Source organism: Syngnathus scovelli, chromosome 4, assembly GCF_024217435.2.
Source record: "Syngnathus scovelli strain Florida chromosome 4, RoL_Ssco_1.2, whole genome shotgun sequence".
Taxonomy (NCBI): domain Eukaryota; kingdom Metazoa; phylum Chordata; class Actinopteri; order Syngnathiformes; family Syngnathidae; genus Syngnathus; species Syngnathus scovelli.
The window spans coordinates 2707413-2720748 of NC_090850.1; the positions used below are offsets into that span (position 1 = coordinate 2707413).

The 13336-nt window shown below is 41.6% G+C and overlaps 1 protein-coding gene across 8 annotated transcripts in view; it reads right to left on the minus strand.

Moving 5' to 3' along the window:
- The window catches only part of arnt2 (aryl-hydrocarbon receptor nuclear translocator 2), a 135320-nt gene that overhangs the window by 94231 nt on the left and 27753 nt on the right, over positions 1 to 13336 (minus strand). For 5 of the 8 annotated variants that reach the window (XM_068650504.1, XM_049717442.1, XM_049717443.1 and 2 more), the window contains exons 2-4: positions 9995 to 10106; positions 3390 to 3437; positions 2128 to 2175 (exon numbers count right to left, since the gene is read on the minus strand). In XM_068650504.1, coding sequence (XP_068506605.1) covers positions 2128 to 2175; positions 3390 to 3437; positions 9995 to 10106 — 208 coding nt within the window. The remainder of the gene's footprint in view (positions 1 to 2127; positions 2176 to 3389; positions 3438 to 9994; positions 10107 to 13336) is intronic. The other 3 variants (XM_049717438.1, XM_049717437.1, XM_049717441.1) reach the window with 3 other exon arrangements.

Consider the following 13336-nt stretch of genomic DNA (forward strand, 5'->3'; position numbering starts at 1 on the left):
AGAAACCTGCACCGTCCTGCTTCAATGACTACCGCCCCGTGGCACTGACGCCCATCATCATGAAGTGCTTTGAGCGGCTTGTCATGGAGCACATCAAGTCCGTTCTCCCCCCCACCATTGACCCTTTCCAGTTTGCGTACCGTGCCAAGCGGTCCTCTGAGGATGCCATCTGTTCTGCCCTCCACTCGGCCCTCACCCACCTGGAGAGAAAGGACTCATATGCGAGGTTGCTGTTTGTGGACTTTAGCTCTGCCTTCAACACCATTGTGCCGCAGCGACTCATCTGCAAACTCGACGAGCTGGGCCTCAGTACCTCCCTCTGCAACTGGCTACTGGACTTCCTCTGTCAGAGGCCTCAGGTGGTGCGTGTTGGCGACAAAATCTCCGCCAGCATCACGCTGAGCACGGGGGCCCCCCAGGGCTGTGTGCTCAGTCCATTGCTCTTCACCCTGCTGACGCATGACTGCACTGCGACCTACAGCGACAATCGCATAGTGAAGTTTGCTGACGACACGACTCTGGGCGAAGGGCGACGAGACTCGGTACAGGTCGGAAGTTGACCTTCTGACCACGTGGTGCAGGGACAACAACCTCCTGCTGAACGTCAATAAGACCAAGGAAATCATTGTTGACTTCCAGAAGGGTCACACAACACACCTGCCGCTGATCATCGACGGTGCTGTGGTGGAGAGGGTGAGCTGCACCAAGTTCCTGGGGGTGCACATCAGTGAGTACCTCTCCTGGTCCGCAAACACCTCGTCACTGGCAAAGAAAGCTCAGCGCCGCCTGTACTTCTTGCGGAAGCTCAGGCGTGCATGTGCTCCTCAGGCAGTCCTGTCTACATTCTACCGTGGCACCATTGAGAGCGTCCTCACCAGTTGCATCGCTGTCTGGGGTGGTAACTGCACTGAACAGAACTTGAAGGCCCTGCACCGCATAGTGAATACGGCTGGTAAGATTATTGGTGCTTCGCTCCCCTCCCTGAAGGACATTTACACCTCCCATCTCGCCCGCAAGGACACCTCAATTGCCAGAGATGTGAGTCACCCGGCTCACTCTTTGTTTGACCTTCTGCCCTCTGGGAAGAGGTACAGGAGCCTGCGCTCCCGCACCACCAGACTCGCCAACAGCTTCTTTCTCCAGGCTGTTAGGGCCCTGAACTCGCTACCCCCTTCTGCGTAGCGTGCGGCACTGTTGCGCTATTTTCGGGAATGTCTGCTGTACGCGCACTTGCTCCTTTTTTTTCTGCTCCTCTTATTTATTTATTTATTTATTGTTGTGTTATTTATTCATTATTTATTCAGCACGCTTTTGTTATACTTGTTTACTTGTTTGTCTGTTGTGAGCCATGTCTTGTCACCGTGGGATAGGGGGGAACGAAATTTCGGTTTCTTTGTGTGTCTTTGGCATGTGGAGAAATTGACAATAAAGCTGACTTTGACTTTGCCGCGCAACTGTTTGTTGCCCCCCCAACAACCTCATTTACAGTGTGTTTAGCAGGGTTTTCTTTTGACATCAAAGAAGAAAAAACCTGGCATCCTAGAACAAAAGTAAACTTCCATTCAAAACCACTCATTGCTCATTCGTTCAAAAAAGCCAAAATGCGCTACGTTCTGTTCACATTCGTCCAAAATATGAACGAGTTCATGAACTTTGGTTCATTGAACGCGTTCAGGTACAATGCTTGTTGAATATGGCTTGGATCTCCACTCTCCACACACGCGAGGGTGTCACGATTGAGTTGCGCATACACATCTCAGAATGGAAACACCAAATAATCGATTAATCGAATTTTGAGATCATCGAGAAAATCGTAATCATGATTAAAATTTGAATAATTGAGGAGCCCTAACTCCTACTTTTTAAAATATATAAATTAGTTATAAAAGCATGATACACTGGCACCCACAAAAAACTCTGCGAAACAGAAAGGCCGTGAAGAAGAACGCTGTACACCAATACCAAGTTCAGATGTACTGTTGGTACGAAGATAATCTTTTACTAGGTTTAAAATTTTCAAAATAGGCATAAACCCCATCCTGACTTGTTATTTCACTTGAGGCCAGGGCAGGTTTGAACTTCAGTATATCCTGAGTATCCACTTTATCTCCAGATGGCTAGGCCTACCTGGCATATTTTTCCTTATCCTCACCAGGTATCTGATCATCATCATACCTACAAAGAAAAAAACAGAAACAAAAATGCATTCAATGAATTGTAAATACATAGAAAGACAACACATAAATACAAACACCAAAGTCTTGACAAATAACATGTTACGCGTTACAGATGTTTTAGAGCATGAGAGAAGACAAATGAAAATAGCATGGTGCAAGGCAAAGTTGCTATGTTAAAAAAAATGCTAATGGCTTGTGGAATGAAAAAAATACTTTTGTAATTAATGATAGGATAATTTGAGTGATAACACAAAGATATCATTTGTTTCTCACAGCACAACTATTTTTTCAAAGTCGTAACTTGTTTGTGTATTTGACTCAAATCATTGTGGGTAATTTGCATCACAATCTACCAACAACGTTCAGATTAAGGCAGCAGTTACTTCTTGGTTAGAAAACAACTCAAGAGTGCTTCCTCTGAATGAACCCTGAAATTGCTTGGATTTTAAAATGACAAACTATTCAAAACACTGTATACCTGTCATATTTGTCAGTCATGTCATATTGACATTCTCTATGACATTTTTAAATTAGCGATTGGTTTTAGGAAATAATTAATTCTTAATTTAGAGGGAAATGTCAAAAGAACTGCAATTACAACAAGTGTACACGCAAATAAGCACGCAAATAAAATGTGATGTATAATTATCTACTGTTGGTGAATGAGAAGCTGCTGCAAGTGGGTGTCACCATAACAAAGATAACCTTACCACAAAACATCTCCTCCTCTCTTTCTTTTAGTCTGTAGTTACTATATGTCACTGACATACTTGCAGCGGTTCTGACAAACTTTCACAGTTTAAGCGGCAGCACATGTAAGCAGTTTTCACACATGTAATGCAATTGGAAAACACTAAGAGTGCAGTTCCTCTTGTGATCACCAGAGAGCAGCTTGTCCTATACACTGCCATCATTCAGCTTACAAGAAAGCACTCTGTGGAGATTTCTGCTGATGAATAATACACTTACAACCTATGGATTTAGAGGTGGCAAATAGAAAGCGGTGAAAGGAAAACAAGTCGAGACGATTAAAACACAGCAGGATAGCTGATATAAATACTAAAAAATTAAAAGATGTGCATTGTGCTTTTAATGAATGCAAATACAATGATTTATGAAATGATCAGACAAATAATTAAATGCTGAAGCTATATCTAAAACTTGAAGCGTAACCAATGTTGTAACAATGTCTAATGCATTAATTTTTCTGACCTTGAAAATTTGCTAGGTCCCTCTCCGTCCTCGTCATCAAAGTCCATTCTGAGAAAGAACCACAGGAAAGTCGCATTACCAGTTTTAAGACTTGGAGAGCATAACACTCATGGGGCCAATATTTGCTGTAAACGTCTCAAAGATCAGTTTGAAGAAAAAGAGAACGTTTTGTTTTGGTTGATGCAAATGGACAAACTTGTGTATAATGTTGAACCTGCCAAACCTTTTTAACTGACGACCTCATCCATAAAAACAAGTGACGGTATATTAAAATCACAGTGACACAAAGGTTCTCTTTGGTAGATATAGTAGTCACAAAAGTGGACCAGTGTGTTCACGCAGTTAATGCAGGTCATAAGAAAAAAAAACATTCAATACAAAAGGGGCGAGTGAGTATCAGGTACAGATGCCAACCTTTATCATCACCTTTTAGGAACATTCCAGATATTTTACCAGGATTTTTTAATTTTTTTCTCAACAAACGCATGTTACAGGAAAAACTCCAAACAATATATGATATTGTCTTTATATTTTTATATTTTCTTTTTTCGTTATACCGTTTCTAATTTTTGTTATACCTTTTCTACCTTCTAAATATACAATGAGTTGTTGATCATTTACACATTACACATTTAATGACACATTACTCCAACAACGGCCCATTTTAGGACTGTTTCGTTTAACCCTACTCATGTTCCCGTCCCCTGAACACAAATGTTTACAATTTGGCTAACATGTCTTGACAGACTCAGCTGCACATTTGGATAACGTTCTGAGTTTTCGGTTTGCAGTTTGGTTATTCAGAGTACAGAGGACACCACTTTTCAAATAAAGTGCAAGTGATAATAGTGAAAAAAAAATAAAAACTTGTGTTGTGAAAATGTGCATCAATAAGCCGTAATTAAAATATTATTTTACAGGTTTTTTTTTATCACAGACAAATTATTTAGGTTGATTTACCTTACATGTTTCGGCGTGTACTTCCGCGTGTACCATATTTTTCGGACTAAAAGTCGCTCCGGAATATAGGTCGCATTAGCCATAAAATGCATAATAACGTGAAAAAAACATATATAAGTCGCTCCGGAGTATAAGTCGCATTTTGGGGGGAAATTTATTCGACAAAATCCAACACCAAGAACAGACATGAACGAGCAACAACAGGCTAAACGATAGGTATGCTAACGTGACAAACACAAACGAAGAGCTGAGAACGGGCCTGACGTAACATTCAGAGTTATTAAAAAAAAACTATTACATAAATAACACGTTTATAAAACCATCTGTGTCACTCCAATTCATTAAATCCATCGATCGTCCTTTGTCAACAATGGGTGCGCGCCGCTGACGGCGCTAGCACTTCAAAATATTCCCATGCCCATATAACGATATATAAATTAGATATCAAACAACTATTATATAAGCAATAATATTATCAAACCATCTGTGCACTCTAAATCATTAAATCCATCGATCAAATTCCTCAACAACGTCGCGCGTGCGCCCCGACGTCAACCTCATCGTTATTCCACAGATCTAGTATATAACTATATTGTAGCGTTAACAAAGTACAAGGAAAGACGTGGGTTTGGTAAACGGCTCTTTATTTAACAAAACTATTTTCCAGGCGTGTGGCAGCATGGACTTCCAGCCACGGAGGTGGAAGAGAGATCCATAGAATGGGACCGGGCGTGCGTAAAAGCCATGACCGAGCCCCATCCACCGTCCCCGGACAGCCACCCGGGCGAGCGCCGGCCCACGACTTCCATCCACGGAGGTGAAAGAGAGCTCCGTAGAGTAGGACCGGGCGTGCGAAAAAGCCATAATAGTTTTTCAAACCTTCTGTGTCACTCCAAATCCTTAAATCCTTCAAACTCTTCGTCCTCCGTGTCACTTAGAAACAAAGCCGCTAATGATGCCGGTAGTACGTGGGGCCCTTCATCATCTTTGTCATCCCGTGATCCATCGTTGTCCTTTTTGTAAACAACCGCCGCGCCGCGCCACGCCGCGTCGCGCTGCCGCGCCACGCCGCGTCGCGCTGCCGACATCACTTGAAATTCAAATTACAGTAATCCCTTGCTACATCGCGGTTCGTTTATCGCGGTTTCACTTTTTTTTTTGGGGGGGTGGAGAAATTTTTGAAAAAAAACACATGTAAGTCGCTCCTTCTTATAAGTCGCCCCCCCCACCCAAACTATGAAAAAAAACGCGACTTATAGTCCGAAAATTACGGTACATAAAAATGCATCAATAATCATGTTGTAATTGAATCGGAGCTTCTGAATCGTAATTGTAATTGTAACTGAATCTTGAGGGGCCAAAATATTCCCACCCTTACGTACTCCTATGCACAGATTAAATGTAAGTATAAAACATTGCTTATCGAAGAATGAAAAGCAGTTGGTCAGTCATTATTGTGTGGAAATGTGCTTTTTTGTCTTTTGTGTTTATAACTAGTAAGTATAAAAACTGCTATCTAAATACCCAATTATTCAAAACAATTTTCAGTAGTATATCAGAATACCAAAGTATTTGATAGCTACAGCCCTAATATCAGGTTCGTACAATGACATGGTATGTTGTAGTCCCATAAAATATTCATGTAAATGTACTGGAGGCTATTGTTATTAAAGCTGTTCAAAATCAAAGTGGTTCTAATTTCAGCTTCACACAAGTATGTAGTGTAATTATGCAGTTATGCATACTGTAAATTATGTTTCTGAACTAAAAAAATGGTGGATGCATTTTTTTTTCCCTGGGGCATGTCTGACTTTCAATTGCTCAACATTAAACACACATTTATAGGCCATATATGTCAACTAATCAAATCATGAACTTGTTCACAGTCTGTTACCACCCTCTTTTGGTGGAAAGTTGAAACTGCAGTGCAGGCAGGGAGTTCTTCCAACACGTCTAGTTGTAATGTTGCCACATGGCATACACTACCGCTTAAACGTGTATGTATATATATATATATATATATATATATATATATATATATATATATATATATATATATAGAGAGAGAGAGAGAGAGAGAGAGAGAGAGAGAGAGAGAGAGAGAGAGAGAGAGAGAGAGAGAGAGTATTCCTTTTTAGTTTAATGTCATCCACATTGGTAAAAATAGCGGTTTTATTTTAAAAATAAGGACATTTCTGAGTGACCCCAAAACTTTGAACGGGAGTGTAGGTTTGACACTGGATGCCCTTATTGAAGCATCCCACTCATTTTATAACAAGCAGTGGCGTGGAATTAGGGTATAATATACGGAGTAGGATATTAATGAGAATGGCAAATGTGAAAAAGCACAGAAAAGCAGCCGAGGGGTGGATATATAAATATATATATATGCCGTCGCGGTAGGCGGGGGAATGCCCGCAAGTTGCCGAGGCTAACGTTGCCCGGCCAGCTAGCCGGCCGCTCCCCCCCCCATATATAAAAAAATAATTTTCTCAATGGATTTACACGATTCACGAAAATACTTTCGACGGAAAAAAAACACGGAAATCCGCGGATCAGCAGAAAATTCTCATCCCTGATTAATGTGACTGGGATGTAAACCGTGGTGCCATGTCAAAGTCCGCAATCCGCATTGCTCAGCTGCAAGGCAACGGATTTTTAATCTACCATCGCTCATTAGAACGTAGAAGTGTTAACAATTAGAAAATACGTTTTTTTCTCTTGAACCTGCAAGAATGCTCAACTCAGCATAGCTTGAGACACGTATGCTGTCAACACAGTGCGAGCAGAGATCCAATGTGAATGTGATAAGATGTGAATTCCTATGAGATGTTTCAGAATTCAACGAAATATGAATTGCAGGTCAATGTAACTCACTATCATGATTTAATTCACTATCGCCAAGAATGCCATGTGGCAAGATAGCGACCAAATAGGTTTGACCACCGCCACATAAACATGTGATGTCGTGGCTAACTATGCTTCAGTGCGGTGAAAAGATTTATATACTGGTTAGCCACGTTGTCCAAAAGATTTCATGACTCAGCACCATCCTTTCTCATCTGAAGGAGGATATACTGTAAATTTCGGGACCTAGTAATGATGGGCAAATGAAGCTTCAAGATGATTCATAAACCCGTTGTTGTGTTTACTTAGACCTCGAGATGGCACTCTTTGTTCACCATAGAGCTGAAAGCCCACCGACTTGCCATTTCCTAAAACCCTCACTTTAAACCAACATTGCCCTCTAGAGGAGCCAAAGAATACAACTGGAAGCTTCATTTTCCCATCAGAAACACCACCAAATTCAATTTGGTGGTGTTTCTGCCTAACAATGTGGCCTAATCCTTTAATGATCAACAGTTAGAAGCATTCGACGGAATTATAAATACTAATTATACGGGTTATCTGATGACGTGTTCAATAAATATGGCAGCACATAGTACTTTATTAAAGAATCGATTTTAAAATAATTAAATTAGCATAATAATTCATCATATTCTCAAATTCATTACAAAAATTTTCACTGCTGTAAATAAAATAAATTACCATGAGAAAAGTACAGTATATACAGTCATCCCTCGCTATATCACGGTTCACCTTTCACGGCCTCACTGCTTCACAGATTTTATTCACAGTGCATTGTGTTATGGCTTCATATGAAAAAGACACTACAGAGCGGAGTCAGGCCGCAGAGGCGCACTATATAGTAGGTACTGATGATTAAAATTGTTATTTTACTGTTATCTGGAAGAAAGTGTTTACTTCTCTTTGTTAAACAAATGCTTGGGCCTGAAACAAAGTTTTGTCCTTTGGTTTCAATGTCATACCTGTATAATAATGGTAAAAAAAATAAAGGTTTCTACTTCACGGATTTCACCTATCACGGGTTCTTTTCGGAATGTTACCCCAGAGAAAAACGAGGGATTACTATACATTAAAAAAGTAATTTATAACAATACTCATCACACTGCTCATATTAAACTTGTCTATTTACATATACCGTATTTTCTGGACTATAAGGCGCACCGGCTATAAGGCGCACCATCAATGACTGGCTCATTTTAAAACTTTGTCCTTATATAAGGCGCACCGGACTATAAGGCGCACTATTAAGGCATCATGTCAGATTTTTAATCCAAATCAAATCATTCTCCATTTTTGTCATGCTGTCATGTGTCGTCCGGATCACTTCCTGTTTTATTGTGTGATTTTCCTCTCGTTCCAGTCGGTGTGTCCTTCCCCTGTGCGTCCGGTCACGTGAACCCCTGATTCCAAGTGTGTGCACCTGCGCCAATGACCAACTGTCTTCACCTGTGTTCCCCTCCTGTGTCCATATAACCCGCGTCTTTCCCCGTATCCAGTGCCAGTGCGTCTTGCCTTGTTGAGAACACTAGCGATCACGAAACCCTCGAGTCCACGTAGAAGCCTTGTTTGAACGTCTTTGATCACCGATGTTGACTTGGTTACATCGCTATCTTGTTTTTGTATTTCCCTCGGTTCGAGGCGCTTTGATGTCTCCTTTTTCTCCCTCGGTTCGAGGCGCCTTAGTTTCCCCTTTTTTCCCTCCTAGTGAGGCGTTTTTTGTTCGACCATCAGTTCTGTCAGGTCTCGTCCCCAACTGCTCCACTATGTGTCTGTTGTCTTGGTTTCTGTCTGTGTGCTCGCCCCTCCCCTCCTGTGTGCCCATGATCAGTGTGATTGTTCCCACCTGCCTCTCGTTACCTGTCGTGTATAAAAGTCCTGTCTGCCCCTCACTCCTGGTCGGATCATTCTGTCACGGTCGGGTGGAGCATGGAGCAGGACGACCAAGTGCAGCTTGGACCAGGGTTTATTGGCGGAACTCAAAATACAGACTCGGTAAACTGACATGACTTAGCAAAACAAAATGACCTCCCAACGAAAACATTCTTGACACCGACAGGAACCAAAAGTACATGAATATGACATGACAGCAACCAATGATCCGACAGGGAGTGAGGGGCAGACAGGACTTTTATACACGACAGGTAACGAGAGGCAGGTGGGAACAATCACACTGATCATGGGCACACAGGAGGGGAGGGGCGAGCACACAGACAGAAACCAAGACAACAGACACATAGTGGAGCAGTTGGGGACGAGACCTGACAATTTTATCTTTTTTATTTCAACTTCAGACGCAACAAATTACTTTATAATCACAAAATAATGATCCATAGTCTTTTTCATTCATGATTTATAGTCTTCAGCGGGCCACTTATGATTGATTTCATGACACAATGCTTCGGGCCAGTTTAAATTTAAGAATTTGGTCCATATATAAGGCGCACCGGACTATAAGGCGCACTGTCGGCTTTTGAGAACATTTTTGGTTTTTAGGTGCGCCTTATAGTCCGGAAAATATGGTACTATACTTCTCCCAGAACATTAAAAATGAACTGAGAAGCATTAATGCATGTTTTGCAACTTCCGCATCAATTTGGCTAGGTTTGTGGTCATTGTCACTTACACATGCAAACCGTGGCAAACCTTGAGTATATCAAGCCTATATTGTTTATCCAGTATAGTTTGTTGCAATTCATATTTGCTCATTATTTTCTTGCTAATCTGGGGCCAAGGTGTTTTTTCAGCACTGTTCAGAGGATATCAAGAGACACACTCACCCGCCTGATCTTCTCTTGCCACCACGGCCTGGCACCGATCCTCCCATCCTTACCGGGCCGGATCCCACTGCCCCCGGCATCACTACTGTACCCGGCAACTCACTGCCCATCTCTGTGGAACAGAACATAAAATAATTAATAACAATAATCTTTTGTCATCGTTAAACGTACTCATTGTATTCAATTATCTTTCATTCAAACACAATTAAACACTATGATATACTAGCTAAAGGCAAATTATCTTAGGAAAAGGTGGGCTGGCAAGTCAGCCAAATTCATTGACTGGCTGTGACGTATGCTTCGCACGCAACGTCACAAATTGACACACAAGCGAGACGGTAGTTTGTTTAATTCAGCATTAAACTCAGTTTGGAACCTAGAAACACAGAGTCATTAAAAGCCCAGCAGCCGACGGCAATGGAAGCATTCATTTCAAAAGATGTGGATTTTTTTCTCGATGTCACTCACGTCTGCCATTCGCTGATTGGTTCATTCAAACTGTCTGTTTGCTCGGGTTTGCCCCGCCTCAGAAATGTGACCCCACCAGTCCAATCACTGGTACATAATTGGTCTGGCTTGCCAGGCAAAGAAAAAGGGTCATCTTGAAAGTACAGTACTATCTGGCACAAAAATTAAAAATTGTGTTTGTTGAAAATCTAAAAGAGATCCTTCAAAAAATGTCATATTGAATAGTAATTACAATGTTGAGGAATAGAAAAATGCCAACTACTGCAGATTATTTTGCAAAATAGTTCAGCCTTTGCACCAAGCTTGTTCATGATGCTGACTCAGACGTTGATTGCTAGAAAACTTGAATTGAGAATTTCCGCCAAAATCGGAATAGAACTGCAGACTGCAGGACATTTTAAACAGGGTTATATTGCAGTTTAAGGAATATCAACAAAGCAGATACAAAAGTCTGTACACACGTCTAGATTAATTTTTCTAACTAACAATAATAATGCATCAGATTTATATAACACTTTTCAAAGACATTTTACAGTGGATAGAATATTCATGCGCTCACACATTCCCACTCTGGTCATAGTAAACTACCACAGGTGCCCTGGGGCAGGCTGACAGAAGAACTATGGCCCCGTCAACCACCACGAAACATTCGTATCTAGGTATACACCAGTGTGAGTGGCAGTGGAGGCAGGGTGTGTGGAGTGTCCTGTCCAAAGACACAAGGACGCATGACTCAAACAGAGCCAAACTCAAACCGCCGACCCTTCGGTTACCAAATGACCCCCTGTACTGCCTGAGTCACAGCAGCCACAATGGGCATTTATCATGCTTTGTTTACGAGCTCTTAAATGTTTATGGATATGAATCCTGTACAGACACTCCAAGGAGCGTTTGTTAATTTAGTATTGAAGCAAGTAAAATATAAGATGGCAGTCCAGTGGAAAAATCCACTTAATATAGTGTCACTGTGCTGGGCATCTATTCAATATAGGGTGAGTAACACAAGGCTTTAAATTTGAGAGGTGTAATGAAGACACTGCTTTATTTTTATATTATATTTATCAGTGCAGCCATTCATTCAGCTCCATTGTTGCTATGTCAGAACAGATTACCGTAATTTTCGGACTAAAAGTCGCTCCGGAATATAGGTCGCATTATCCATAAAATGCCCAATAACGTGAAAAAAAACATATAAGAGTCGCTCCGGAGTATAAGTCGCATTTTGGGGGGGAAACTTATTCGGCAAAATACAGCACCAAGACCAGACATGAACGAGCAACAACAGGCTAAACGATAGGTATGCTAACGTGACATAAATACAAACGAAGCGCGAACGGGCCTGACGTAACATTCAGAGTTATTAAAAAAAAAACTATTACATAAATAACACCATCTGTGTCACTCCAATTCATTAAATCCATCGATCGTCCTTTGTCAACAATGCGTGCGCGCCGCTGACGGCGCTTGCACTTCAAAATATTCCACAGGCCCATATAACGATATATAAATTAGATATCAAATAACTATTATATAAGCAATAGTATTATCAAACCATCTGTGCACTCTAAATCATTAAATCCATCGATCAAATCCCTCTTCCTTTATGTCAACAACGCCGCGCGTGAGCAGCTGACGTCAACCTCGTCGTTATTCCACAGATCTACTATATAACTATATTGTAGCGTTAACAAAGTTCAAGGAAAGACGTGGGTTTGGTAAACGGCTCTTTATTTAACAAAACAAACTTCTAGGCGTGTGGCGGTGTGGACTTCCAGCCACGGAAGTAGAAGAGAGTTCCATAGAATAGGACCGGGCGTGCGTAAAAGCCATGACCGAGCCCTATCCACCGTCCCTGGACAGCCACCCGGCCGAGCGCCGGCCCCAGACTTCCATCCACGGAGGTGAAAGAGATGTAATGTTACTGCTCAGTATGCTTGCTACTTTGCCTTGCTGATTCTTATCTTGTGCAACAGAAGAGATTCAAGATTCAAGAGAGATTCCAGAGTTTTTTATTCGCCATGTTTGAGCGTGCCAAACAAGGAATTTGACTTCGGTAAATCACAGCCTCCTTTCAACATTTAGGTGACTAACAACAACACTCAGGACATGTGAAAAATGGAAGATATTCTCAAACATCCCCTGATCTTAAACTCCCAAGAGGGCAAGGAAAAACTCAAAACTCCAGCTAGGGGAAATGAGAAACCTTGAGAAGAGACCACAGATGGGAGGTCAGGGGCGAGATGATGGTTGTGTCAAACAAGATACTGCTGACATCTCAGCAGAAAAATGACGTCCACCAGAACAGATCGTGAAAACAACACGTCAAACGATGTGTCATGAACCTTCTGATCTTCCTTAAAGAACGTCACTTTCTCTTTTTATCTCTCGGAATCCAAGAAAGTTATTGATTGCTTAAACTGTTTTGCTGATATAGCCATATCTGCACGCAACACTTTGTGCATTACTTTTGTTTCTTTTCTTACGAGACGAAGCCCACGCGCTTCTTCCCCCCTACCCTTAGGGGCTAATCGTCTCACACTGTGGGTAGGGCGTTTCAAATAAAAAAAGCGAGAGTGTAAACAGATATTTAGTGTAGTCAGATTGTAGAAAGCAATCTGTATCGCACTCCTCGCGAGAAAAAAATCAATTTTCTGCCTCACTTGTTTTTGTTTGCTGATCCTTTTCTTTTATTCAGATATTCAGTTAGTACTTTGAACCTGACAGAAATTGGGGGCTCGTCCGGGATTCTCAACAGACCTATTTCGGGGGTCCAGCTGACTTTTCGACACAGGACAAGTCCTTGGCCAAGGCATATAAAGAAACCCTTTTCACGGGGCTGACTCGATCAGTCGGTTAGACACCGGAGTGGTTGAC